The following is a 27,100-nucleotide window of genomic DNA, read 5'->3' as shown; positions in this document are numbered from 1 at the left end:
ATACTGATGGCTATGTGACTTTGAAAACAGGTGGCAAGGGTAAAGAAAAGCAGGCAAACCGTGGGGCGATGGTAATAAGATAGGGAGCAGGGAGGGAAAGAGGAGGAGGTCTGTTGTGAGCTGCTTTGTGAGCAGTTTATAAATCATCCCATCCCCAGAAGAATTTGGTAGACAAGTTATTACAGACCCCTTACCCAACCTTAAGTGTTTATTTCAACAATTACGCAAGTTTTGTAGAAGAGTGCTTCACTTTTTGAAGTCGTGGGGTTACTTCAATGTCTAACCCAACTTTTAGAATTCTCTGCAGCATAGTTTTTGCATTTATTTGCTCCTCATTTGGGACTCACAGCACCACATTGCAATGTTTCATAGTGTGAAGACCATAATCCATGTAAACGCGCCATCGCTATCTGTCTTATCGAATGCAAAATGGATTCCATCCGGGAATGCAACACTGGCCAAGCCAAACATTTACAGTACACAAAGAGAAAATCAATTTACATGAGACTGAGAGAGGAGGGAGGTGAGTGGGGGGAGGAAGGCGGGATGAAGGGAGAGAGAAACAGCTCTTAAAGGAGAAGACAATGAGGAAGACAAATGATAGGGAAAGTGCGGTGTGAAAGTGAGAGAAGTCGATGATTGAGTATGGGAGGTGGGGAGAGAATGAGAGAATGCAGGATGCAGAAAGGGAATGACAAGACAGAGAGAGGTCCTTTCTCATGGCCAGCAGTTAGCTGATTGATGATGATGAGAATGGCAATGAGGAAGAACAGCCACCTCTCTTGCAGGAAAAGTGGGCAAGTAGAGAAGGGATACAAGGCGAAAGGAGGAAGTGGGTGAGGCAACAGTGGCAAGAATCTGCGTATCCTCTTAATTATATCTGCCATAAAAAATGATGGCACCTTCCCTAACATCTATCAACAGTGCTGAGTGGAAGGAGGCAAAACAAACCCGATAAAATTAACAAATGAGGTAAAATGGATGCACAACATCAAGAGGGGCAGTGGGATAAGAAGAAACACGTTTTTGTTGGCTGTAGATATACAGCAATAGCTCCTCATTTAAGGTGTTTCTCCATCTGCCAATCTGTTTCTCTTTTTTCCTCCTTTCCATCTTCCTAACCCCCAAATCACACATTTTTTCTTAGCACCTTACCATCCCTAACCCTGCTCTCCTGTTTCAAGTTTGTATTCTCTCTCTCCCTTGGTCCTGCTCATGTATCTGTCTCATCTCTCTGTCTCTTTCTCTGTCCAGAGTGGGGTGGCCACCTGGTCCATTAATCAGAGTTGGCCAGTGTGGACAGCAGAGCTCACAGAGTGTTGCCCTTACGCCCCGCCTGCATTAGAAGGGCCTGTAAATCCTTCTTTAAGAGGAGAGGAGAGACAGAGAGAAGAGAGGGCACTGATTTGGGTGTGCTTTCATCAAGTATGGGAAAGAATATAGGTCCAGGGTTTAAAATATATTTATCCAGATACAGTATATCGTCTCTCTGTAGCATCAGAATGTGAGAGTTTTGGTCCAAGAAGGAAATATTTCTCACTTGAGGTTGCCTGATGAATAGAGGCGTCCAGCCTTTCATTCTTCATCTCTTTTTGAATCATTAGTTGTTTTATGTGTTTTAGATGTACTGCTCTTTCTTTTTGTATCCTAACATTGGTACATTTCATCACTTTAATTAATAGTAGTCTTTTAACTTGACCTTGTACACAGGGCACACTGGGAGTGTGCCAAAAGGGTTGCACTGAATACTGAATTCCTGTTACCATAAATTTACTAAATTAAACCAAGCACTTAGCAATGTAATGATACACTGCTGTGCAAGAAAGCAAGCTTTAAACTATAACGTACACATCTAATGCCACATCTAATAACATTTACAGTAAATTTATATTTCTCAGATTTAATTAAACATCTTGGATGACTGTTAAAACAACAGTAATACTTAAGTTTGGTGTCTTTAATTGTCCAGAATAAGCCTGTGGTGTCATGGAGAAGCTCAGACTCAACCGATTACCCTCTAGAGAAAATTATTTTCTATTAGTTATTATGTCTGATTTTACCCATTGGTTACAATACACCACATGAATGACAACCCTGTCACTAACGCAGGGAAATTCAGCAGGGGACCCTGTGTTACTGCTGCTCTTGACAACTTCTATATGGAGCACTGATTGTGCCCACCTGGTGCGAACAGAAATGAAACACAGCTAGTGTTAGTTCAAAGAAGAATAAGTATATTTACTGTTTTGTATATGTAAAATATTTTTTCTGGCATTTTTATTAAAATATATAAATGCATGTTTTTATGTTTTAAAAAATTTAATCAAAACAGGCTTGCAAAGCCCACAAAACGTAGAAATTGCATGTCATGTATATCGAGTGATTTTGTATGGTTTATTAGATACATGAAAATGCCTAAAGTATGTTCATATTAATTGATAGTTTCCAGACAAATCTGAACCAAATTTGTATTTCATGTTGAGCTCTAAGCAGTCTCAATAGTCAGAAGTGCCATTGCTTAGTACCACTACATTTCAAGCATTGTAAAAGTAAGTAAAAGTTAGTAACCTCTTGGGAAGGGAAACGGTATTGAAATCATGTGTTACTTTAGCAAGACAGACTCCTTTCTCAAAGCCCATCCTCTGGGAGAATTATAATGGCAGCCCCCACTGAAACGCTCACAAAGGGGAAGGGGTGGGTTGAGAGAAAACAGCCTTAAAGCCATAGGTGTATCCTCAATTCCTTTTACTTTTCTCCTTTGGCATCCTTTACATTACCATACACGTCCTTATTTGTCTTTAGGGTACACAGTTTTGGAAGTGTTTTTAAAGTGTGAAGATTATGCCATTACTGAGTGTAGGGCAAAATAAAAATGCAGTGTTTTAATGCATCGCTGATATTGCCATAGCAACACATACTTTTTATGGCCTATGGAGGTCTACACAAAGGCACTACTAAAAGATCTGTATTTAAAAAGTGAACTTCTGTCACAGATAGCTTTTATATAGTCATTGAGAACAATACCTACAAAACATTTTTCTCTGCTGGTATTTCCACTGTTACTGTTAATGCCATATACCTGCTATCATCAGTATGTTTTACACTTATTTTTACTACTGTAAATATTCTAGTTCAGAAGTTCTGTTTTGTTTAATGCAGACATTACATGAATACTATTACTGTTTGCTACTGCCCCAGGTATCAAATAAGTTTCATATCAGCCTATCCTATCCTAGTAGTACACAAGATGCATTAATAATAGTATTTTAAAACAGGTCTGGACTCAGTTAGCAATCCTATTTACACCACAATCCACTGTAGGAGATGAAGTGCTGTCAACAAGTAACCCCAGCCCTCTTCCTCTTCTCCCTCTTCCTGCCTCCACTGGGTCATATAATTCAGATTTTTTTCTTTTTTTTTCCACTAATATGCCAACGATGCACAATTATATCTACCATTACGACAAAATTATCCCAACTGATTTAGTACTCTCAGAAACTCTCTCAAGGACAATAACAAGGCCTGAAATTCATTATTCAAAGTAGTGGAATTCCCTCCCTTAAATGCTTCACTTATGGTGGATATTTACACTTAAAATCTCAGACTGCATTTTCTCTTCTCCTCTCAGGAGTCTATGAGCTCCACTACATTTGATAGAAGGCAGACATCTTCATGGTACACATCTCATACACTACAACTCACATTAAGACAATCTAGATGGATAAATAGCACTACAGTTAAGAGAAAAATATGTATTTTTGGTTTTTGGGGTGAGCGGTCCCTTTAACTCTTTACACTATAAGCAGGAACACAGCCTTAGATGTTGAAGCAAGTGCATTTGGGTTGCTCCATGGTCCAGACTAAAGGCGACTGCACTTTACAGCACCTGTACTTTGGAAAAACTTGTATGAGGGAATCAGGTTAGCAAAATCCCTTCTACATATACAATGTTATAAACAGGCCTTCACATGAATTAATTCCTGTGAAATCACTATGGGGTCTTTTCAATTGTATCACCCTGTTCTTCGATCTATTATTATTTTTCAGCGCACACAATGTAAAGCTTTGACTTTTTCTTAATTCTATCCTGATTTGTTGGTGTGTTTTTAGTTTTATCCGTTTATCTGATAAAATACTTTTTAATTATTTATTTTTTTATTGTTGCTTATTATTGTAATATGTAAAGCACTTTGTAAACATTGTTTTTTTCAAAGATAAAAATTAAGCTATTACTATTATTATTATAAAACAATGTTGTTGTATGTTTAAGGTCGAGTTCTTGTTTAAGGATGAGGTAAACATAATCTGATCCCTACTTACACAGCACATTGAGTTGGACCTGTGCCTCTCTGCGTTTGATGTTGAGACCGTTGTATGGAGCAGTCTGGCACCGGTACGCTCCCATCATGTCCCTGCTGACGTTCTTTAGCCTCAAGCGGCCATCAGGTGTCTCCATCATGGTCCTCCCTGATGGCATTAGCAGATCCTTCTCTGTCCGTGACCAGAGTATAGGTGGACGTGGTTTACCGTCTACCACCAAACACACCAGGTCAATGTTACCACCTTCTCGCACACTGACCACCTGACCTCCTGGTGGAACTGCCAGCACTGGAGGAGAGACTGGAGGGAAAAAAGAGGAAGGAAATAGTAAGAAAAGGTATTATTCTCTAATGAAGCCAAAGGAAAAATCAATAACTCTAACTTATAATTATCAGCTAAAATGTTATATGCAAAAAAAAAACCCAAAACATTTCAGGATACTATTTTAAAAATACAACAAACACAATGCAATAGAAAGGAAGAACTACATGTTTTGTAACAAGTCTGGAGGAGGATATGGCATACAAATTACAAAAGGTGTGAACAGAAAAACTGGGTAACAAAGACATACGGAGAATAAAAACGTATGAAAGAAACCGACATTGACAAGGCTAATTTTACTGGACAATCACAGTTTCAACATAAGGACAATAAAAAAGATTACTGCTCAGTAATTAAGTGCCAACATTAACCACACATGAGAAGGCACACATGAACACAAAGAGACACAAAGTCCTTAAACAACTTGACAATGACTGTGTATTCATGATATATTCATACTGAATAATGAATTTACAGCCTGTAAACCCAAACATGCCCTGATTGACATTTTTGTTTCTTAAACTGTAAGCACTTCAATACCTCTGACCAGTATATTTGCCAGCAAATACAATATTGACTGATGCTACTGATGAGCAGCTACTTGCATACATTTAATTACAGCACATTGGCACAGTTAATACAGAATTGGCCAATCGAAGGATTTTTGAGTGAGCTATATTGTCTTTCTTAGTCAGGCAGAGATATAAAACAAAAAAGAAAGGAAACCTCACCACTGTTCTGGGAGATGTTGACATCCACACGGAGCTCCGGCACTCTGCTGCCTGGGAAGTTTGCCACACAACTGTAGGTAGCCAAGTCTCTGAACTTCATGTCCACAATCTCTAAGCTACTGGTGCCGGGTGCCATGTCTGGGTCGCTGCGCAGCAAGATTAGGCTATCTGAGTTGAAGACGGGCGCACCGTTCTTGTACCAGGTGTAGTTGACCTTGTCCTGTGGGGTAGCATCAACATGGCACGACAGCTTGAGGTCCCGACCCATCTGGATGGTCTCGCTGTCCTTGTTGGAGTCTGGAGTAATCTGGAAGGTCAGGTTGCTCATCGCTGTGTGTGGTGGTAGTAGAGTGAAGAAAAAGAGAGACAGAGGGGTTAAATAGATGGTACAGAGTCAGAGGTTGGCTGTAGTGCAGTCTTGAAAACAACAGTTGGGGACGAGACTATTTCAAATGCTTATTAAGAATGGACTGGAAAAAGATCAAAACAAATTGAAGGACTTAATAAATTTTCTCCTTACATAATTACACGTGATCCCTATCATATTTCCCTTTCAGCCTGAATGATATTTTACAATGCAAAGCACATTGTGGACTTAGCTTGTTGTTCACTCACAAAAAGAAGACGCTATTATTTGGATATAGTTAAGACATTACTATCAACAAATAGCACAAATACGCCAACATTTGTGTACCAGTACACAAAAACAGTGATCTCCTGTCTGTTTTGCTGTCATGGTAAAACTGAATTTACCACCTTGCAGATGTATGCCTCAGCGACGCAGTCAAGTTGCTGTTACAGTTTATAAGCATGTCCATAAAAACATGGATGCTTCACACACATTTCTCCTGGCAGCACAGAAGATCTTTTTAATCAGCACAGTTTCAAGGTAAACACCTAAGATTATTGTCATCAATTCAGTATCTGACCAAATGTCTCCCCTTCTGGTTCTGACTTATGACATCGAGTAATGGCCAAAGAAGTGTTATTTTTGCAAAATATTATGATGTCATAGTGAAACTGACCTTTGACGTATTGGATATAAAATGTCATCACTTTATCTTTATATCCTATTAGACATTTGTGTGGAATTTTGTATGAATTCTTGATGTATGGCCACGAATGTGTTTTGTGGGGTCACAGTGACCTTTAACCACCAAACTAATCACTTTATTCTTGAGTCCAAGTGGATGTTTGTGTCAAATTTGAGGAGACTCCCTTCAAGGTGTTTCTGAGATATTGTATTCAGGAGACTGAGATAAACGAAAGGTCACAGTGACCTTTGACCACCAAAATCTAATGAGTTCATTGTTTAGTCAAAGTGTGCCAAATTTTTAAAAAATCTCTTAAGGTGTTTTTGAGATATAGCATCCATAAAAATGAGTCAGATGAGGTTACATAGACCTTCACCATTGACCACCAAAATCTAATCAGTTCATCCTTAAGTTCAGATGGATCTTTATGTCAAATTTAAAGAAAAGCCCTCAAGGTGTTTTTGAGATATAAGGATGTATAAGGATAGGACCGACAGACCACCCAAAGACAAAATTCCTCCTGCCACAACTAGTACTGGCAAAAAATAAGCACATTTTTAAGGTTTTCAAAAGCATTTTGTCACATGCTTAATACAGATATGAACAAATAACTCTTGCAGCAACCTCTTGTAGCATTAAAGCTGATAGATAGTTTTAAGCGAGGTCAAGGTGCACTGAGTTTAATTGATAACTTGTGATTGTCAAATCAAAATTGCAAGTGCAAATCGAATTGTGCTTGGCATTGGTGAAAATCTGTTTTGTATTGCATGTTTATGAAACTGTAAGTGTTGATTAATCTCATTCTGTTTACATAACCTTTTTATTTTTACATTCTTTGACAACACGTCATGCCAATATCGTTTGTTTGTCATTAACTCCAAGAGAGTTTTGACATAGTAGTTAGGATTAGGGATAAGGAGTGAGTAAAAAAGCAATTAAAACAGAAAAAAAGTGGATGGAGGAGGTGGAAGATGGCTAATACAGAACGGTAGATGAGTTTGCGACACAGCGTGTAAGGAGGGGGCAGCGTGACAAAAAGAAACCAAAGGGAAAAGGAAATTGAAGAAGAAAGAAAGAGAGAGAGAAGGAGGAAGCAAATTGTGAAGGAGGGAGAGACAAAAGGAGCCAGATACAGAATAAAATAACAGGGGGATAAGGAGGAGGGGGGGAAACAAAATCAAGGACAAAGAGTAACTCTCACACTGTCACATTTAATTTTCAGTTTCAAAGGCTGCGTTTCCCCAACAGATTTCCATGTTGAATACAAAACAGCTCTCTGTTTCCTCACTAAGGGGAGAGACAGGCGGCAAGGAGGAGAAGAGGAGAGTTGATTTAAACTCCTCTCAAGCTTATTAACAAGATGCTTGGGAAGAGCCACAGATAGAAAGCAGTGACCATATGTTTAACATGATCCTGCAACTTTACCTGGTTAGTGCGGAGACAGTGTCGCATGTACATGTGATGTAGTAGCCCTTGGTTGTGTGCATCCATGTTCATTTGCATTGCCTGCCTACCTGCAGACTTTTATCTCCATGCACTCTCTGAAAGCAAGTGTGTGTGTGTGTGTGTGTGTTTCTTTCACCATCTTGCCACCTGTGCTGGTGTGACGATGCGTTCAGGCCCATTAAGCTAACAGGAGAAACCCATCCAGCATACGTTCTCTACTGTGTTAACTAACAGAAGAGACTGTCGCTAATTGCTTCCACTCCAGTCTAACTAATTGGAGTGAATAAAGATGATTAAAGGGACTAAAAATAGCCAGAGGGGAGAGAAAATGGAAGGCTTCTCTTTAACAGCAGGGGAATTAGAAAAAGAGCGATACTTAACTCGCCTATTCTGACAAGATTCACATCAGCTCTCTCTAATGATGGATCAGCTGCTTGCCTGTCACAAACCACACACACACATACACAAATGAATACATTTGCACACTTTCACACATTAGGGCCGATGAACAAAGCTTACAAGGACTGGACAGATGGCACTTTTAATTTTAAGTAAGGGAAACTATTTCAGCTTTAAATACCTTAATGAAAAAGGCATGGACTAATGTGATGAAAATGAAAAATATAGCATGTTTGATCAAATAATTTAAAGAATATTGAGATATTTATCAGGTGTGTGTGTATTCGCTTTGTCAAAAACAATTTAAAAAATTTGTTGGCATATGGCATAATTTAAAGTAGTTAAAGGAATCAAAAGTTGCACAATTTATTTTGAATTCTTTGCAAATGTCTTCATTGTTGCTGAGTGAACAAAACATCATTTATGCCAAGTTTGGACCGAACAACAGCAGCACGAGAATAAACACACACACACACACACACACACACACACACACACACACACACACACACACACACACACACACACACACACACACACACACACACACGTGTTACTTACTCCTGACAACAAGATTGACGTTCTTGCGAGCCGGGTTGCCCACATTGTTGACAGCCGTGCAGTTGTAGAAGCCTGCGTCAGCCGGCATGGCGGCCCGCAAAATCAGTGTTGCCCCTCGAACTTGGGCACTGAGGGGAAGAGGGCCTGGGTAACGCGACCACGTCACAGCGGGAGGTGGGAAACCTGCCGTCACCTCACAGTTTAAGAACACATCCTGGCCGGGATCAACCACCACCGTGTCGTTTACTGACAGCCGGATCATTGGGGGAGCTGAGGTCGGGGGAACATAAGAAAGGAGGAGAGAAGAAAGGATTACAAGGAGAGCAAATCACTTTCTCTGTGGTTACATGGAACAGGGCTAAGTTGTTTTTCTTTTTTGCAGCTGTTGTACAAGAGTGGCAGTTGAGTGATGCTGACTCCGACAGTTGATGTGAATTGTGTTAACTGTCTCTCTGCAAATGTAATACGTAGATTCAAATGAGGTTTCCTGGTGGGATTGCAAGATGGTTACAGGATTTTGCAAATGTAAGTGATGACATTATTTAAAAGAACCTTGTGTAAGATTTAGGGAGATCTAGTGGCATTTGAAAAATGCAAATTGCAACCAGCTGAAACTTCATCTAGTTATAATTCTTTCAGTGTTTATGGTTCAGGAGGTTTTTACGGGGAGCCGAATTATCCAAAGAGGTCTCCGCCTCTCAAGAATAAATGCACTGAGCAATTAAAAAAACATATTCACGTTACAAATCAGCAGTTCCCTAGTGCTGTTTGTCATTGTCCATTCTGGGCCACTGTAGCAACATGCTGGTGCAACGATTACCATAAATGAGGAATATATATATCAGCAGCTCACTCTAAGTTCACAAAATCACAAAGACTCAAGGTGATTATGCACTAAAGAAAACATGCTTGATATAATATTTTTTTATTTCTGCCAATAGATACCCCTAAATCCTACACAATGGACCTTTAAAAGTGAGAATGGGAGTAAGACTATGTGGTAAGTTGATGTGTGCATGTGCGTTTAATATAATGTACGTAACATTATCTGACTAAGGAAAAACAATTCCCCTACTAATTCCTTTAATATGAGGTTCTGGACTTCATAGGCACCTTTAAATATCACAGCTAATAGATTTCAAGTTGCTCTAAATTACCGTAAATGTGTTTATTAGGTGTGCAACTCAATTCTTCTCTTTTTGGCCAAAGTAAATATCTGGAAAACTGTGGTATGTGAAGACCGGACATGCAATGGTATGACTGAATCTCTATCGGCAATGAACTCCCAGATGGTCAAAACCACTTATGAATGCTTCAAGGGAGAGAGTTGAATCTGTCTGTATAGGATCACCACTTCACTTTGTAAATCCCAAGACACAATATGTGACCTCCAACCACATTAGCAAACAGTAAATATGTTCTGATTGCAGATATGATGTGCGTGTATAAGTGTGACTATGTGTGTTTTTTTTTTGTTTTTGACATTGTGTGTGTGTGTGTGTGTGTGTGTGTGTGCGTGTAAGCATGTATGTTTGTGTGTGCACACACAAGCCTGTGAGCCACTGTACAGTCATGTGAAGGTTTTTGAATTCCTAGCCTTTTCTCCACATCAGTAAACCAAAGGTAATTCTTCTCCTGTTCTCACATCAACCAAATCTTCCTCAAGCCACTGCGTCATATTCCTATGACTGACCTAACAGTAAAAGTACAGGATGACCCAAAATGCATCTGCAGAGAGGGGAACAAAAAAACCTGCTGCCAGACAGAGATCGATTGGACCCCAGCAGTATCAAAATACAAAAAAAAAAGGGCACAGCAGCGGGAGTGAGGGGCACACACACAGTACAATACTGAACATCTGAAGAGGAAGGAAAGAATAAAAGACAGGAAGGGCCAAAAGACAAAAAAAAGGATATTAATCATCTTTGAGGAGGTTTGGAGAGAGGGAGGAAAAAGAAACACAGACAGTGATAATGAAACCAGAATGTACACACACACCTTGATAACTGCATGGCATCATACAGTGAGATGTGTGGAGATAGTTGGATCCTCATATGACAGCTTTCTCACTCTGTCTGTAAACCCCAAAATCCACTGATATACTTATACAAGAGCAGAGTTACTGTTGCATTTTTGTTTTACTTTAAGATCAGCAGATAGAGTTGTCAGGAGACAATAAATGTCAGGTGTGCCAACTGATGGCTCAGCTGCATCAGGCTGATGATGTCACTGTTTGTTCCTCTCCGTGCGAGTACTTTTTCTTTTTGCAAATGAAATACAGTGCAGATACTGTGTAAAGGAGTTTGTGTTTTTGATTCCACTTGCCGTATATCCAGCAGTGTAGGGTTAGTGATTCACAAGATTTCCTCCTCAGTAGGTAGGCTAAATGCCACTGGCAGTTGTGTGTAACTTGCCAGCTGATGAGAGATGTGCAGAGGTAGCAAAGGTTGTCTTGCTCAGAGTTCAGTGCAACTTTGGGAAATGACATGCTCTACAGAGTTTTGAAAATGTTACCAGGAAGCGCTTGAGTATAACAGTGCTAAGCTGGTCATAGAATGTAAAACTGTGCAGCCAGCAAACAAGCTACCTAACATAAGTAAGTGCTAAAATAACCATCAATCATTCCTTCATCCGACATCAAATGCCACAGCCTTTTTCCTGTTTTCTCTAGTCATGTTGCACCAATTTCCAAATTATTTGTGTCTTTCTTACATTACTCCATAGGCACCTAGCCTAATTTTATGAAAACACCATCTTTCCAGCTGTACAATACCTACTCATCTTGCCAGATATAGTGGTTTTAAAACACACAATCAAATGATAAATGTAATGCAAAAGACGTTTCTCATGACAAAGCCACAAAAAAAGACAGCCTAACATTAGCCTCTTTTAGCTCATGTTACTTGCTATAGTTTTTCAGTTAGCCTAACTGCAGCCAGACCCTGGAGCGATGGAGTGATACTGTTGTGTCGCTCTGTGCTTAATGGTTGTATAAGGGTTTTTTTTGTTTGTATTTTGCTAACATGTTAGCCATAGCAGGTTTTTAAGATGATATGTTAATGCTGGTATTCGGGTATTCTGCTCCCTAGTGGCCAAAAGTCATGTGATGTAGCAGGTTTGGTTTAACAAAAAAACCCAAAACATAGTTTATTGGTCTATTATTATTATTATTATTATTATTATTATTATTATAAATTGGCTGACATATAAAAAAAACAGTTTAAACAGTTAAACAGTTGCAAGGCATTTGCAGTTAACCACAAAAATAGAATTTCTATGCAGTAAACACACCTTGTCATTTTGTTTGTCTGTGTAAATCTAAATTAGTACCAGCTGACTAAAACTGTGTTGGCTACATTACTAAATGATTGTGTAGAAGCCTAAACCGGCCATAATAATTCCAACAAACTGTGTGTAACCTACTACTGAAAACCCTTTTTGTAAAACAAGGCTCTCCTTGTGGTCAATTAGAGCATCAAGCAGAGTTTCCCTGCAACCGAATAATGGCAAAACCCGATTCACATGGTTGTAGGCTACAGTCTAGTTCAATGTAAAACTGAGCACTTTTTAAGGTACTCAAAATAGGTGGCACCCTATCTGCAACATCCTGTAATAGGTTTTTGCATATCTTGCCACAGGGCGTAAATGGGGTGACAGGAGGGTAACTTTGAGAGAAATGAGCTTGTGACCAAAATGTCACCTGTTTAAATCCCTGGAGTGGCTACAAAAATGTTTTTTGGTAGAGTAATATAGAAAGGTCTCCCCCTCCCTCATCAACTCCAGTAAAAACACCCTGGGGCAGAGCAGTCAAGCCCCAGTTTCTCTACTGGAACTGCTTCACTGGCCACGAGTTACTAATCTGTGGTACTGCTGAGCTCTGTGCTGTGAATTGTGTGTGTAACTGTGCCTCTCTCTTTAAGTATTTGGCCAAGTTATAGCAAAAAATAAGAACAACAAGGTCATTGTAATTTGCTTAAATGTGCTCAGTCAACCTGCCTCTTTGAATTATGTCTTAAAAGCTGCCATGTCACATGGGGTAATGTTTGTTTTTGTGTAGCAACCCTGTAAGAGCAGGTGCTAAATCTATACTGTTTTGTATATGAAGGCATGATGATTTACTTTGTTAAAAAAAGTAATTTAGGGTCATTTTGGATATAAAATAAAAGCATATGCAACACATCTGGCTGCTCAACTTGTTGCACAAAATTCTCCCAAGTTTCTATATAATAATTTATTTCTCAGATAAATGCCTCTTGTTTGGAAAATGTGTTTCTTCTGGCACAAAAACTAAACAAGAGACAGCACACACACACACATGCACGCACGCACGCACGCACGCACGCACGCACACACGTACGCACGCACACACACAAAATAAAGAGCTGTAGCTACAGTGGTAAACACCTACTTCATTTTCCAATGTGAATTCATTCCAATTTGATGGATGAAGAAAGATGAAAGAAGCTTACATTCTCTAATAGGTTTAGATGCTTGAAGAAAATAAACAAATCCAATCTCAGAGTCAGAACCAGGTGAGCCTCAGTAAAGATTTATGTGCAGCTGTTTGTCCATGTCATCTCAGTCTACCACAGGCGACATTCAGGACCTTGACAGCATTGTACACTTCTATACCCTTAAATATCAGTCACAAATAGTTAAAAAAAAAAAAGAAGTAAGCTGAAGAGAATTCTGCCCTTTTTATTCTTGACTTTTAAGGTGTTACATTCAAACAGGGCCTATGATCCAGTATAAATGCAGGTTAAACTTCTTTTTTATTTTTATTTTTTAGTCACAGTGGTTGAGAATTGTGTGCGTGCGGGTCCTGACAGCTTTGAGTTTTTTTGGGTCTTGTCTGAATGCCTCTGTAGTCAGCAGACAGGGAGGAAGTTGAAAGGTCAGTTCATGGTCAAAGAGACATTTATCCATCTACACATCTTCTCTCTAAATTCAACTGCCACTTTCAGTTTGATAATCCAAAATCCCATATGGGATTGTGATTGCATGAGTTTGTCTTTGTCTTTGTCTTGTATTCTAAATACAAGAGAAGAGCCTAACAGCTCCCAAAAAGTGAAGCCAACTCGATTGCCCTTTTGGTGGCTGGTTGCAATATAGGTCATAAACCACACCCCCTTCTGTGTTAGTGGATGGGATGTACGCCCAACAAAAAACTCAAAGTACACACCAAATAATTTTTCATCATTTGTCATTTAATGTAGTTCTTATCATTGTGATGTTTGTTAAAGGTCTGTTTTCCTGATAAATTTGGTTTTAATTAGTTCATTGATGCATAAAAAAGGGGACTTTACCTCATGTTTGACAGTTGTGTGTGCCAATCTTGTGCTCGTGTTCAATGGAGATGCTCGTGTTTGGTCAGATGGGTTTATGGGCAATAACTTTTAACACCGAAGAGACTGCCACTGTGCAGACTCTGGCTTCAAATGATGTAGACAGAGCAAGACGGCAGCGGCAATGTCCGGGATATTTCCCCCCTAAGGTTTGCCTAGAAGTGCTAAGGGGAGATGCATTGTCCTTCTTTATATAAAGTCTAATGCACAATGATCAATGCAGAACCTGTTACATCATCCTATAAAGTAGGCCTTCTGCATATCAAAACTTTATAAATGTTTTTTTTGTTAGTATTAATTAATGGATGTTTGAGTAATGCATTACAGTGTATTCAAATTACCTGTAAAACAGTAAAAGCATAATATAATAATGATTATATTTTGGTAAAATTAGAATCCATTGAGTGATTACATATGAACTTATAATTACAATGCTATTATTAATATTGAGCCATTACAGTGATGATACAACATGAATTAATGCATTTTCTGTTACCATTAGGTTCCCTTGAGCAAGTAATTTAGTTAGTAATGCATTATTTAAGCATGGACGTGTGTACACTTATTAAATGTTACCATTTAATGTTCATTTTTTTATACAAAATGTTTGTTTATCACCAAACATATTGAGTTATTAAACCTTCTGCATGCATATTTAAGGTTTTAAATATTGATGTGTGAGCATTTTCAAGGAGTGCACACCAGATGAGGTCTTTTAAATGACTCTAGAAGACAAGAAGGAGGAGAATCCAGGGTTTTTATCGACCCGAGAGAGAGTTAATCCTTAGTGAAAGAGCAACCCCACAGAGTACAGGAACCAATTCATTCCTCTAATAGTCTTTATGCAGTACATCCTCTCATCTAATCTCTTTTTTAACAGATTGCAATCGCCATAATGAAAGCGGTGCATGGAGACTCAATAAACTAGTTTACCGGCGCATGTTTTTACAAATACAAGGACACGCACGATGTCGTGCACACACAGAGACAGGCTTTTCATTCTCTCACATGGGTGACAAAAATGGGCATACAAAAACACACACTAATGGGACATCTCTTTAGCTAACCTCACTAGTGATGGCTCTCAAGCTGACAAGACATTTCACTGGTGTAACAACTGCAATCAGCACATAAATAGCACTGTCCACTTCCATTGTATCAAATCACAACGCTAGGAAACTAAACCCCTGTAGACGTAAAGAGCTTTAGAAGTGCTCCATGAACCTTCATGAAAATTATGTCTGTTTAAGTACAGTTACATTAAAACAGAGTATCAGAGCAATTAATAATATATTTTAGCAAAGCCCTGTATTTTGTCATACTTGATTAGACTAGCATTTTAAGATCCACTAATGGTTTTCTTTAAAGGGCACTGTTTAACCAGACTCTAACTTGAGTTATAGGTGAATGTTAATATATAACAGTATAAGAAAAGTGTTACAAATGAATAAACAACTAAATAAATTAAAATTTCTGGAAGAGAAAAGGCCAAAAGTACAGTTGGGGAAAGTCTGGGAAGAAGAAAAAAATAAGAGAGAACACTATATGTGGAGCCAGGGGGGGAGGAACTGAGGATTGGAGAATTATAGCTTCAATTTCCTGGGGATGCGTGGGTGACGGTAACGGTGGGATCAGCCAGCGCTCTTCCCAAAGTAATGGGATTTATGTGCAGCACAGCGGTTTACAACCAGGTAACAAATGCCTCTCTCTTCCACGCTCACACTCCCTCTCTCGCATTTTCTCTCTGTCAGTTTGTCACCTCTGTATCTTCAATATCGGTCTTTTTCCCTTCCCTTGTCTCTCTACACCTGGTTCTCATTCTTTCTGCATTTTCTGTTCACTGCATTTTCTCTATGACCTGCTCTACCTCTCACTACCATGCTCTATTGCCTGTTTCAGATTTGCAGGACTTAATTAATCTATGGGATAAATGAAAGAAGGGTATTGGTGGAGGGGCAGGTGGAAATTACAGCTCTAAGGTTTGTATAGAGGAGAATTCCGACAGGTGCTGTTATTGTTTTGTACCCAGGAACAGAGGGTGCCACCTTTACATCAGCCATAAATATAGTGTATAGGCATATAATATATATGCCTCAGGCGTTAGGTTTGTGTGTGTTTGTGTGTGTGTGTGTGTGTGTGTGTGTGTGTAGTCTTCACTCTTTACACTTGAAAACTGAGCCATCAGCATGACTTTGTGTTGTGTTTACATCCATAGTGATTGTGTGTGTTTGTGTGTGCACACTTATGTTTGTTTATCTGGAAACTGGTGTACATAAGTACATATCAGCTATGCAAGCAATTATGGAAAATACACACCACAACAGGATGAAGCAAACTGCTGACCTGTGTGATTATGCATTTACAGGTGCACAAATACAAATAACCCAACAGTTTAATTGATGCACTATATGTAATTAAAATAGCCAGGTCGAAGACAGTGTTTTCAGGTCAGAACAAGTTAAAATATTTTATCGGAAGCCAGGACTTAGGGAGTGATTCAAAGATGCAGATTGTGACCAGAATGTTGCCAATTTAGATCCCAAGTACTGAGCATGTGTAGAGTGCGGGTCATGAGTAGAAATGTGCGTCATTCTGTGAGTGTGAAGCAGAGTGATGCTGAAAAGAGGCTGCGAGTTCACTTGTGTAATTAAAGCAATGTGTTTCAAAACTGGACAGGTCAAATGCAGAGGGCACAGAACTGAAATTCGAGATTCTTAAAGCCCCTTCCAGTGACTTCACCAAAAAAATGATCAAAGCAGCCTTACAAGTAAAGTGATTCTTGCTATTGGTGTGGCTGTATATCCCATCCTGATCCCCTGACTGAACTGGATTTGAGACTGGTGGAGAAAATGACCTGGTAAAGACGTTCAGTAACCAAACAGTGTAAAACATTCCTATGGGAGATCCTAAACCTATACAGCTCAGACAAACATGATTACTCTGAGATAACTCTATATGGAGACAAATAAAAATTGAAACAAAGAGGGAGCATTGTCAGGGATAAAAACACAACAGCTTTAAATAAATATAAAGCTTTTAGTTGATTTTGGATGACTTAAATGTTTTTTTTTCTTGCCCCTGTTATTTTTCTATTATTTTTCCTGATTCTCTCTATATTTCACATGACCACACTCAGACATGGATTATAGCACAGAAATGCACTACAATGTTCTGCCACAGAGGTTTTACAGTAATAAGAGTTATTGCAGATTGCCCATCGATCCTCAATTTTCCAAGGGGGAATTCATGTGCAATAGCATTTGCCACCTATTGATCTCATCATATATATTACACACTTGTACGACTGTCATATTATTGTGAGGGTATATTGTAGTAAGAGTTACAGTAATCAATAAAAGACTGAATCAACTCTTCCATTGCTCAGTCTTAGCGGCTGACTCAGTTCACTCAAAGGTTTTCAGCAGCTTTAAATCAGAGTGTGTGTGTTTGTTTGTTTCGTTTAACACATCTGCCACCGACATTACTTTAATTAATTTTTTCAGTAAATGTGCATTTTGCTCCATTTATGTCAACAGAAGAGGAGAAAAAAAAAAAACATCATCTTAATGGATGCATAGAGCTGTATGATGAGTTTCACAAGTTCATCAAAGGCATAGCTCTTAATGTCAGAAAGTCTCTGATGTATATTAGCTGTGAATAGTTTTCTGAACCTGACAATTAATAATTATTGTGACAGATATAACAAAGCCTATTTTGCATTACCTATTTTTACTTTCTGTATGTGGGAAATCTCTTTATAGTTATTATATACATACACATATTGTCCAGACTCCAGGCTACTTTTGTTTTATTTTTTTTACAATAGAGTGCTGCAGGAATAATGCTCTAAAACCCAGAAATTAGTTAGTATTTGAGCACTTTCAGATCGCTCATCTCAAGGTAAATGGGCTTTTGGAATGATGCCTGAATGTCTGTGATTAACACAAGCTTAAAAGACAAACATGTTTTGTTCTACAACTTAAATTATGTCAGTCAATACCCCATTCATGAATTTTGAAGCCTTTATGTGTCTTAAAAAAAAGCCAAGACTGTGACTACAGAAAGTCATCAAACCGAACACAGCTTTCTGGCATTATTATGGTGGTGACATTAAGTCATATCACCATGGTGAATTTCGATTAGCCTTACATAAGCTTTTTACTTCTGATGATTGCATTTATGCTTCAAAAAATATAAAAGTAGTGCTCATTTGTGAATTTTATCTGGCTGAACAAAATGTGCAAATATCATAAACATTTGTTTGCCACAGAGCTTATTTATTATAATCGAAAATCTTATGAAAAAATCCCATTGATTTTTTTTGGTGAGGGACCCAGGGCAATGCCAACTTCTACAAATAAATATCATCCCCACTGCACTTTAGAACTCTGCAGGAGCCCACTACTAGAAAATACCTAGGGTCAGATTAATAATAAAAAGTTTTGGCTTCAACTCAAACTTAAATAAATAAAATAAATGGTTTCCCTCCTTTTTCAGTTTTTTTCTGTTATAGAACTTGCAGGTGTTACTAGCTGCTTAGAAGCAGCCCACTGGGAATGGTAGTGTATTCAGGCTATAGGTAACGGTAAAAGAAGAAAACGACTGATATGATATATAGATAAAAAGAGAAAGAAAAATATTTTTAAGAACTTTAACATATACATCAGTAGTTTGAAATAACTGACTGGTTAAATTATTACTTTTTCATTTTTATTTTCTCAAGCACATTTTCCACTCGCAACAAATGTCTAAAGTCCACATTTCGTTATGCTAGAAATCAATCTAATGCAATCTACTGTTTTGCTCCATCCCTCCACATGTCCAGGCCTTGTTCCATTACCCCCCTCCACCCCTGTGCTACACCACTTTAAATAACATGACAAGCTCCGGAGCATTGCCCCTGTGTTCTCTTTATGAGAGGCGGGGGAAGAGGATTTGGCCGCTGTCAGCAGTTACTGGAGGGCAGAAGCCCCGTACTCAAATCCCTGGCTGGGATTATGATATAAAAATCAATCAATCCCCTTGTCCCAGCGCGGTGAATCAGCGGTGATGGCGTGACCTAGTTGGATGAATCTAATCTAAGCAGTGACTGACGCCACAAGGACAAAAGGGAGCTCTGTGGGGAATAACAAAATACGCTCATTAGATAAATATTATAGAGGATAAAAAACAAAGCAGAAACTCACTGTTTGTTTTCCTCTTTTACAATCTCTCTCTATCTCATGTGTCCTTCTGTCTGTCTCTCCCCCGCTCTTTGCCCTCTGTGTATCTCATTTTCTCTCTTCTCTCTTTGTACTTTTCAGTGTTTTCCTGTCTGTAACTTTTGTCATTTCTGTGTTATTTTGTCAACCTGAGTTGTGATTTTTCTAAGATAACATCATGTTTACTCTTGTAAACAAGTGTTATTTTTCTCCTGTATTATTTTATTTTCACTTTGCCTATTTGTTGTATATATATTGTATCTGAGTGCTGTGGTGATAATGTGTTATAACAACCTAAAAAGCTAACTTTAAACATTTTATTGTGAGAGATATTTTTGTTCTTTTTCACTTTTGTTGTACTTTTTTTCTTTCTTTTACTGTATTGATACCAGCATTTACTCTTCATTTTGAAGAGTAAATGCAAGGTTTACGGCAATAAGTGTATCATTTGGGGAAACATGTTAATGTAGTTTGTAACATGTTTTGGTTTTTTTTAAAGTGTTTTAGAAATAGAGAAAAACTGTTTAAAAAAAAGAAAAAGGAAATTTCAAAAAACATGTAAAACTTGTAATTTCTTGACATGTAGCTTCCTCTACCCTTTACTCCTCGAGTCAGTTCATCTTATTAGTGACCTGATCTCTCTATCTCTCTGTATATCTCTCACATGCATGCACACCAAACGCATGCACGCACGCACGCACACACACACCAACCTTCTTTTCACCCTCTTTTTTCTTTCTTCCCACTCTGTGAGGCTGTGAGGTCCAGACAGATTGGCTGCTCTGGCAAGTCTCTGTGTCCGTACATGCCAGCACCAGCAGACATTTATTGTTATGGTGACTGACTGTGTGTGTGTGTGTGTGTGTGTGTGTGTGTGTGTGTGTGTGTGTGTGTGTGTTGACTGAGCTGTGGGGATGCAATTGATCTGAACCACAGGAGTCTAAAAGGGGAGGACAGGAAGACAGAGGGAATAAGAGTGAAGAACACCTATCACATACAGCTAGAGTATTAAGACCTGTTTGTTTTTCCGTCTGACCTGTTGATTTTGGACAACAGTTTTTGTGACTGTGTTGCAAAATAAGACACACTGCAATGCACTGATCTAAAAAATCTATGGACTTCTAACTTGTAGGCCTTCAGCTTTCAAACAAATATTACCCCCTGTATCACTTTTGGAACAATACTCAGGATGTTTTCAGTGACTTTCAGTTGCTCTTACTGGTTTTAATATTTTCAAATTTTATACATTTTCATTTTTATTGTTTTAAGTTCATCTAACAACTTTTATTCTGTTTCAGTTTTGTGATATTACGTTTTATTTTTTCCATTGTCGTTAATGTTGTTATTGTGCCTTTTTAAATATAATTCATGCCTTATTTATGTTATTTTACTCACTATTATTGTGCCCTTCACTCTTATTTGCGCAGCACTCAGTAAATCTGTTTGGTTTTAGATGTATATTTAAAAAAGAAAAAAAAACATGACTTGACATTCAAAAGCCATTCATGTATTTAAATAAATCAGAACCATGACTCAGATAGTAAGCGCTGGTCAATATCAGGACTTAAAGGTCCAGTGTGTGGGATTTAGTAGCATCTAGTGGTGAGATTACAGAACCGAAACTTGTCCCCTGTGCCAAGCATGTAGGGACAGCATGTTGGCCGACACAAAAATGCAAAAAAACACAAATTATGGCTCTAGAGCCAGGGTTTGGTTTGCCCATTCTGGACAACTGTAAAACATGACAGATTCAGAAGAAGACCTGCTTTGTATGTAGATATAGATGGCTCATTCTAAGGTAACAAAAACACAACGGCTCTAATTTTCAGGTAATCATAAACTAATTAAAACATAGATATGAATATAATATACCATTTCTGCCAATAGATACACCTAAATCATACACACTGGACCTTAAAAGTCCAGAAAAGTTTTAGCTTTATTTTTTTTTAGCTTATCTCAATTTTTGTTCAGTTTTGGTTACTGTGTTAAAAGCATTTCTCTTTTACTATAATCTATCATTTATCATCTCTAGTTATATGTGTTATCTGCTGTAACTGATCACCTGTCACCTGAGGCTGATTCATTAGTGTCACTCCATTTTGTGAAGCATTTCTGCAAGCAGTGTCCATCTCTCTGTTCTGTTTCATTCATTGCGTCTTTCATTTCCTCCTCTTTTTCTTTTGGTTTGCAACCCCCCTCTCTCATGCTCAGTCTTCAGAGATGCCAGACACTGTTTCCACTCCTCTTATCTTTATCACAGAGTCTCTTTTTTATCTTCTCCACCTTCAGCTCACTTTAGAAGACTCCTGGGAACATTTATCTCTTATCTGAAAGAGGCCATATTGCTCAATTGATAACCTCTCCTTAAGTTCAAAGTCTATAAATAAAAGCTAAAAGTAAAAAGTCGTGGAGACTTGTGGCCATCATTAAAACATATTGTACCACTGACTATTTCTGATTTTTTTTTAACCTTGAAATATCTTCCTAATTGTCTTTTTCTGCATCACATCCAGAGTTAGCATTATTCCCACCATGAGAACTGAACAGCATAGAACATGAGTTGCCTGTCTAAACAGGCGTGGTTTAAAGCCTTCCTCAAGGGCAACTTCATGTTAAAGGTATATTTTTACATTTGAAGAGGCATTCTGATTTGCTTTCTTGCCGATAGCTAAAAGAGAAGATCGATGACACCTCATAAATTGTTAAATATGAAGCTGCTAAGGTTATGTACAAGAACAACCTTCTGTTTACACACATTTCGTGTTGATTAAATAGATACTGTAGATACTTATGTACATACATCAGAGTTGGGTCGATTTCCGTGTTTGTCGGTCCTGTTGTATGAGCTTAAACCAGTTTTCATCCATTTTTTTCAGTGGTTTCGTCTACAGTCTAATTTCCAGCACATAGCTCTTATCTACATGGTTTCTGACAACACAGAAACCAGAATTTTCATTTTGTTCACAGCAAAATGATAGTTAGATGTTTAAAGCAGTATGATAGTCAGATGCAAGATAACTGTTGGGACACAGTGTGATTATGTTCCAAGTGCAACACCTGGTAAAATTTAGCATACTGGCCCATTCTGGCTCTTAATATTTAACCGGTTTAGCTCAACCATAGCATACAGATATACACATATTTATTTATGAGAAAGGCTGTTTCCAGTCTTTTTGTTAAGCAACACTAATAGGCTGCTGGCTGTAGCTTCATATTTTGCTGAGCGATATGAGAGTGTCAATCATGTAATCTAACAAAGGGCAACAAAGCAGATACATGTATGTCCCACTTTGTCAAACTGTTAAGGTAGTAATCATTTTAAGCACCAGTTTGCAGATTTAAAGACACTATATTTTGGTAAAAAGGCTGCTATTCTAACCTAACCTAGATGTAACATTAAAGCACATTTTCAGTGCTTATCCATTCTGACCGTCTGACTGTGAGAAATACTGGATTAAGATAAGAAACCCTGAACAGTCCTTCCTATCTTCAAATGGTTCTTGAGCATGTAGGATGCATGTTTCATAAACAAGTACCTTCTATATTCATGCACTCATGGTACTACAAGGAATTCAATAAAACTGATGGTGGAACACATCACTAAAACACTTTGAAGCAATCCACCTTCACATTTAGAAAATGAGACAAGAAGAAAGAAAAAAAACACTAGAAAAAAGTGCAGGGCTTTCCCTTGCGGTGTATCGGTCTGATTGTAACAAACATGACAGGGTTGTCAACAGCAACAATGTTGTCGTAAGTAACAGAGTTGCTGGGCGGTGGTGTGGAGATGGACAGAGCTGTGTAGAGTGAATTGGAGATAACAGGGAGGGTGACAACTGAATTACAGCCGACGGCCTTGAGATGAGCTCTCAGCAAAAGAAAAACAAGACAGATAGACAATACGGCACACTGGGAGGCAGGCGAGGAGACGGAGGGAACGAGAGCAAAATCTGAGTCGAGAGTCAGAGGTAGAGGTAAAATTCGGAGAGAAAGGAAAGGAAGGCAGAGAACGAGTTAGATTAAAGAAAGTGACAAAATAAAGAGGACGAAAGCAGACACAAGTAAAGATGGGAGACATTTTTACAGTGAGAGAAAGAGACAGACAGCAAAATTTTCCTGAGCTGAAAGACAACAATCAAGCATAGAAAAGTCTGATGAGATGGGAGAATCAAAGAAAAGAGTATAGAAGTCAAAGCAAGAAAATGAGATTGGAGGAGAAAATCTTGGCTTTGTAAAGGCATGTAAATGTCAGTGAACATACAAGCATTTGTTTGTCTTCAGTATGAATTAAAAAACAATCAGAAGACTCACATGTGGCATTGGTCAGCCTGAAGGTCACAGATTTGTCTTCGATGTTACACACATTGCGGACAGACACCTGGCACGTGTAGTCAGCAAAGTCCTTGGGTCGGAGATTTTTCAGCTTCAGCACCTTGGTCTCACCCTGGTAGGATGCAACACACACACACACACACACACACACACACACACACATACACACACACACACAACATCATGCAAAGATATAAAAAACATTCTCCCACATAATCTTTATGAGACACATATAACCATTATGACCACATTTCCAAAGGCCTACATTACACATAACGTTGCATCAATGAGAAAGCTCAGAGTCTAAACTGGGTTGTAATCTTGTATAAAAGTGACTTCAATTTTTGATGAGCTGCAGCGTGATAAACAGGGTCAAAGCCACACTGAAATAAACACACACACACGCAAACACATACACACACACACACATGCACACACGCACGCACTCACTCACTCACACACACACACACACACACACACACACACACAGTATGCCTGGCATGCCCTCATTATCAACTGAAGCATCTCAAATCTACATATAGAGTAATATGAATGATGCATTTCAAATGGCTTTCACATGAGACCATTAGGAAAATGAAAGTGATCTGATTGCCAAAAATAAAAGCTAAATCCATCTGTCCTCCATCCGGACTATTCATAAAACAATGTCTCTCACAACTCCTGAAGTCCTCTCTGTGGCTCTCATGTGGACATACTCAACACACTCTGCTGAACATACAGAAGAAGTCAAACATCTTTTTGAGTATCACTGATGATTTTTAGGATCAAGACTTTGAGTCTGATACTGTATAACAGTCTGTCTGATATAGTGGGAGGTGATGGGCCAACAGTGTCTTAGGCAGCCATGGGAAGAGCTTTGCTTACCGGCTAATTGAACTCAAGGGGCACTGCTGTGTGGCTGACTGATGCTTTGAAAAGTGGAGAAAAAGGGAGCAGTTTTGCTACGCAGCAATTATGTTTGTAAAATTCCCCTGCTTTGACTAAGTGCCATTTCTATTCTGACTGTACAAACAACAATTATGTGGCTTACTCTGATATTGACAATTTAGTCTGAAACTGAGGAGTCCACAATTGACTGTTTGTAAAGGTCTTTGCACATCAAGAACATATTTTTCAGCTCAAATTATTGCACATTTACAAAACAAATGTGTCAAAAATGTTTGCACACCTCCATCATTGCTCCATCATTTTCTTATAACTTTTACACTAATTTCTTGCTAATTGTTGGGTCATGTCTTGTTAAGGTGTTCATTAACTTTTCACCATCATCAAAGGGTTAACAGTATTCATGTAAACTCTTAATATTAGACACACATGGATGGAAAAATTAAATAAAAATAAGAGAGACATTTGAAGAGAACAATTCTCAAGACAAGGGTAAAGGAGAATAAAGTGGGGATGATTTTCAGAGGCACTTCTTAAAAAAGTGAGCAGAAAGCAGGTAGTGACGGCACACCTGGCCGCTTGTCTGCGCCATGTATGTGTTCATGTGTACCTGAGTGTAAAGCGGTTCATAGATGTCCACTCCATTGTCCTTGCTCTGTTCGATGAGCATGCTCCCACGTTTCCAGATGAATCGTGCAGGAGGGTTGGAGTTGACGGTGCAGCGCAGAAACACTGTCTTCTCCTGGTAGTAACTGCCACGCACATCGCTGATGGTCTGGTGCACCGTCAGAACAGGTGTGTCAAGGTCTGCAAAACACAGCAAAAGGCACAAAAAATAAAAACACGAAGAGTCATGTATTGCTGCAAGGGGAGAATATTAGTTATGACATTTACAGAAGCTTGTTCAATAACACCTTATTCTGCCCCACACACAAAAAAACCCCAGCAAGGACCCCACAAGGTAGTTTATAAAAGCACAAATTTGACACGGTATTAAAATAACCTTCAGTTTGTATCGTGTTTTCTGTGCAAAACATTGGCAATATTATGTGTGGCAGGAATGGGATTTGGTAACTGGGACACAACTGTAAATAAGGGCAAACAAGTGCTGTTTGTTGGCTGAATTTACCGCCCACACTGACCAAAACCGTCCAAACAGTCGCCTATTGATCATGGCTTCTAACAAGCACAAATGTCCAAACAATCTGCGTGTTTTGCCATTCCCTATCTGGCTGTGATTTCCTCACACATTATTATTTATATATTACTTCTGTCAGTTTTATCTCTTTGCCCTCCTCTTGCCTCGTTTCCCTGCACATTTTCCTTCTCCCTTTTCCTCCAGTGGATAGGATTTCAGCTGCTGTCACGAGCATGGAGGCTGCTCTCCCCTGGTTTCTGCCATCTCTCCAAAACTCACTGCCACTTTCACTCCTCATCACCATCCCTCCCTCTCTATCCCCTCCTCCTCGCTCCGTGCCTCTATCTCTTACAGGGCAGAGTTGTGTCTATGTGTGCATGTGTAATCCCAATTCTTTGCAGCCCAATTGGGATGTTGCGGACTTCAAACATCATGGATACAATTTCTGCCAACAGCGGGGTAGCCCCCCCCCCCTTATCCTGCCTTTCTAGCTTACCTCTCTCCTTCCCTTTTTTCTCTTCTCTGCCCCTGTCCCTCGCTTCCTTTTCCCTGTGTCAAACCTGCTGCACTCTTTCAAGAAGGCATGGTGCAAGCTATACTGTAGAAAAGAGGTGAGTCGGGAGTGCAGCCACTATGTTCTTTTCTTCAGATGGGAGCATTGCAGGGCCAATGTGGCAGAGGAAGAACGGAGGCATTCATATTTAATATATCTTTGGTTGAGACATTTGAGAGAAACAATGTGTGGATAAGCATGCTCGATTTTTGAGTGCCGTTGAAAAGGGCACAGCTGTCACACGGGGGCTGTGTCACATACACGTGCGCATGCATGCACACTCACACTGGCATCTGGACCAGCATCTTAGTGAGTGCAGCTTCAGCACAGCATCAGAGCACTTTTGTAGTCTGAAGGTTAGAGCTCCGGGAAAAGACTGGCACATAAACACACAGAGGCAACTTGAACTCATTCAGGTGATTTTTGTGACTCAAAAAAAATATATAAAAAAAACAAGCATTGCATGACACTACAGCTTTATTTTTCAAGTGAAAGGTGAGTCACAAGGGCATGGAAAGATTTACTGATTCGTAGCATGTGATATAACTATTTCTTGCATGCTTTGAAGCAAGGTACAGTGTGCAGAAAGCTTGCCTGAATCTGACGGGGAAAGAAGGGTGAGTCAGAATGGGTACGACACTGAAACTTTCATGTGAACACTTGTGACTACAGATGTTTCGTCAAATCATCTTCACAATAGTTTACAAAAAGGAATCAAAGCTGCAAAATTTGGTTAGGGGCTTTGACCTAACGTGTTTTTGTTTGAGTATTCTGTTAGTTGTGATACCTGTGCAAGAAAACTATGCAATT

The 27,100-nt window shown here is 38.9% G+C and overlaps 1 protein-coding gene across 4 annotated transcripts in view; it reads right to left on the bottom strand.

Moving 5' to 3' along the window:
- mdga1 (MAM domain containing glycosylphosphatidylinositol anchor 1) overlaps positions 1-27,100 on the bottom strand; it is a 237,928-nt gene that overhangs the window by 59,408 nt on the left and 151,420 nt on the right. For all 4 annotated transcript variants that reach the window (XM_088079421.1, XM_088079422.1, XM_042486927.2 and 1 more), the window contains exons 5-9: positions 25,210-25,406; positions 23,673-23,805; positions 8,813-9,082; positions 5,373-5,702; positions 4,321-4,620 (exon numbers count right to left, since the gene is read on the bottom strand). In XM_088079421.1, coding sequence (XP_087935547.1) covers positions 4,321-4,620; positions 5,373-5,702; positions 8,813-9,082; positions 23,673-23,805; positions 25,210-25,406 — 1,230 coding nt within the window. The remainder of the gene's footprint in view (positions 1-4,320; positions 4,621-5,372; positions 5,703-8,812; positions 9,083-23,672; positions 23,806-25,209; positions 25,407-27,100) is intronic.

Source organism: Plectropomus leopardus, chromosome 1 (assembly GCF_026936395.1).
Source record: "Plectropomus leopardus strain MGB_pleo_1.0 chromosome 1, ASM2693639v1, whole genome shotgun sequence".
Lineage (NCBI taxonomy): Eukaryota > Metazoa > Chordata > Actinopteri > Perciformes > Serranidae > Plectropomus > Plectropomus leopardus.
This window is presented reverse-complemented; position numbering and strand designations above follow the sequence as displayed.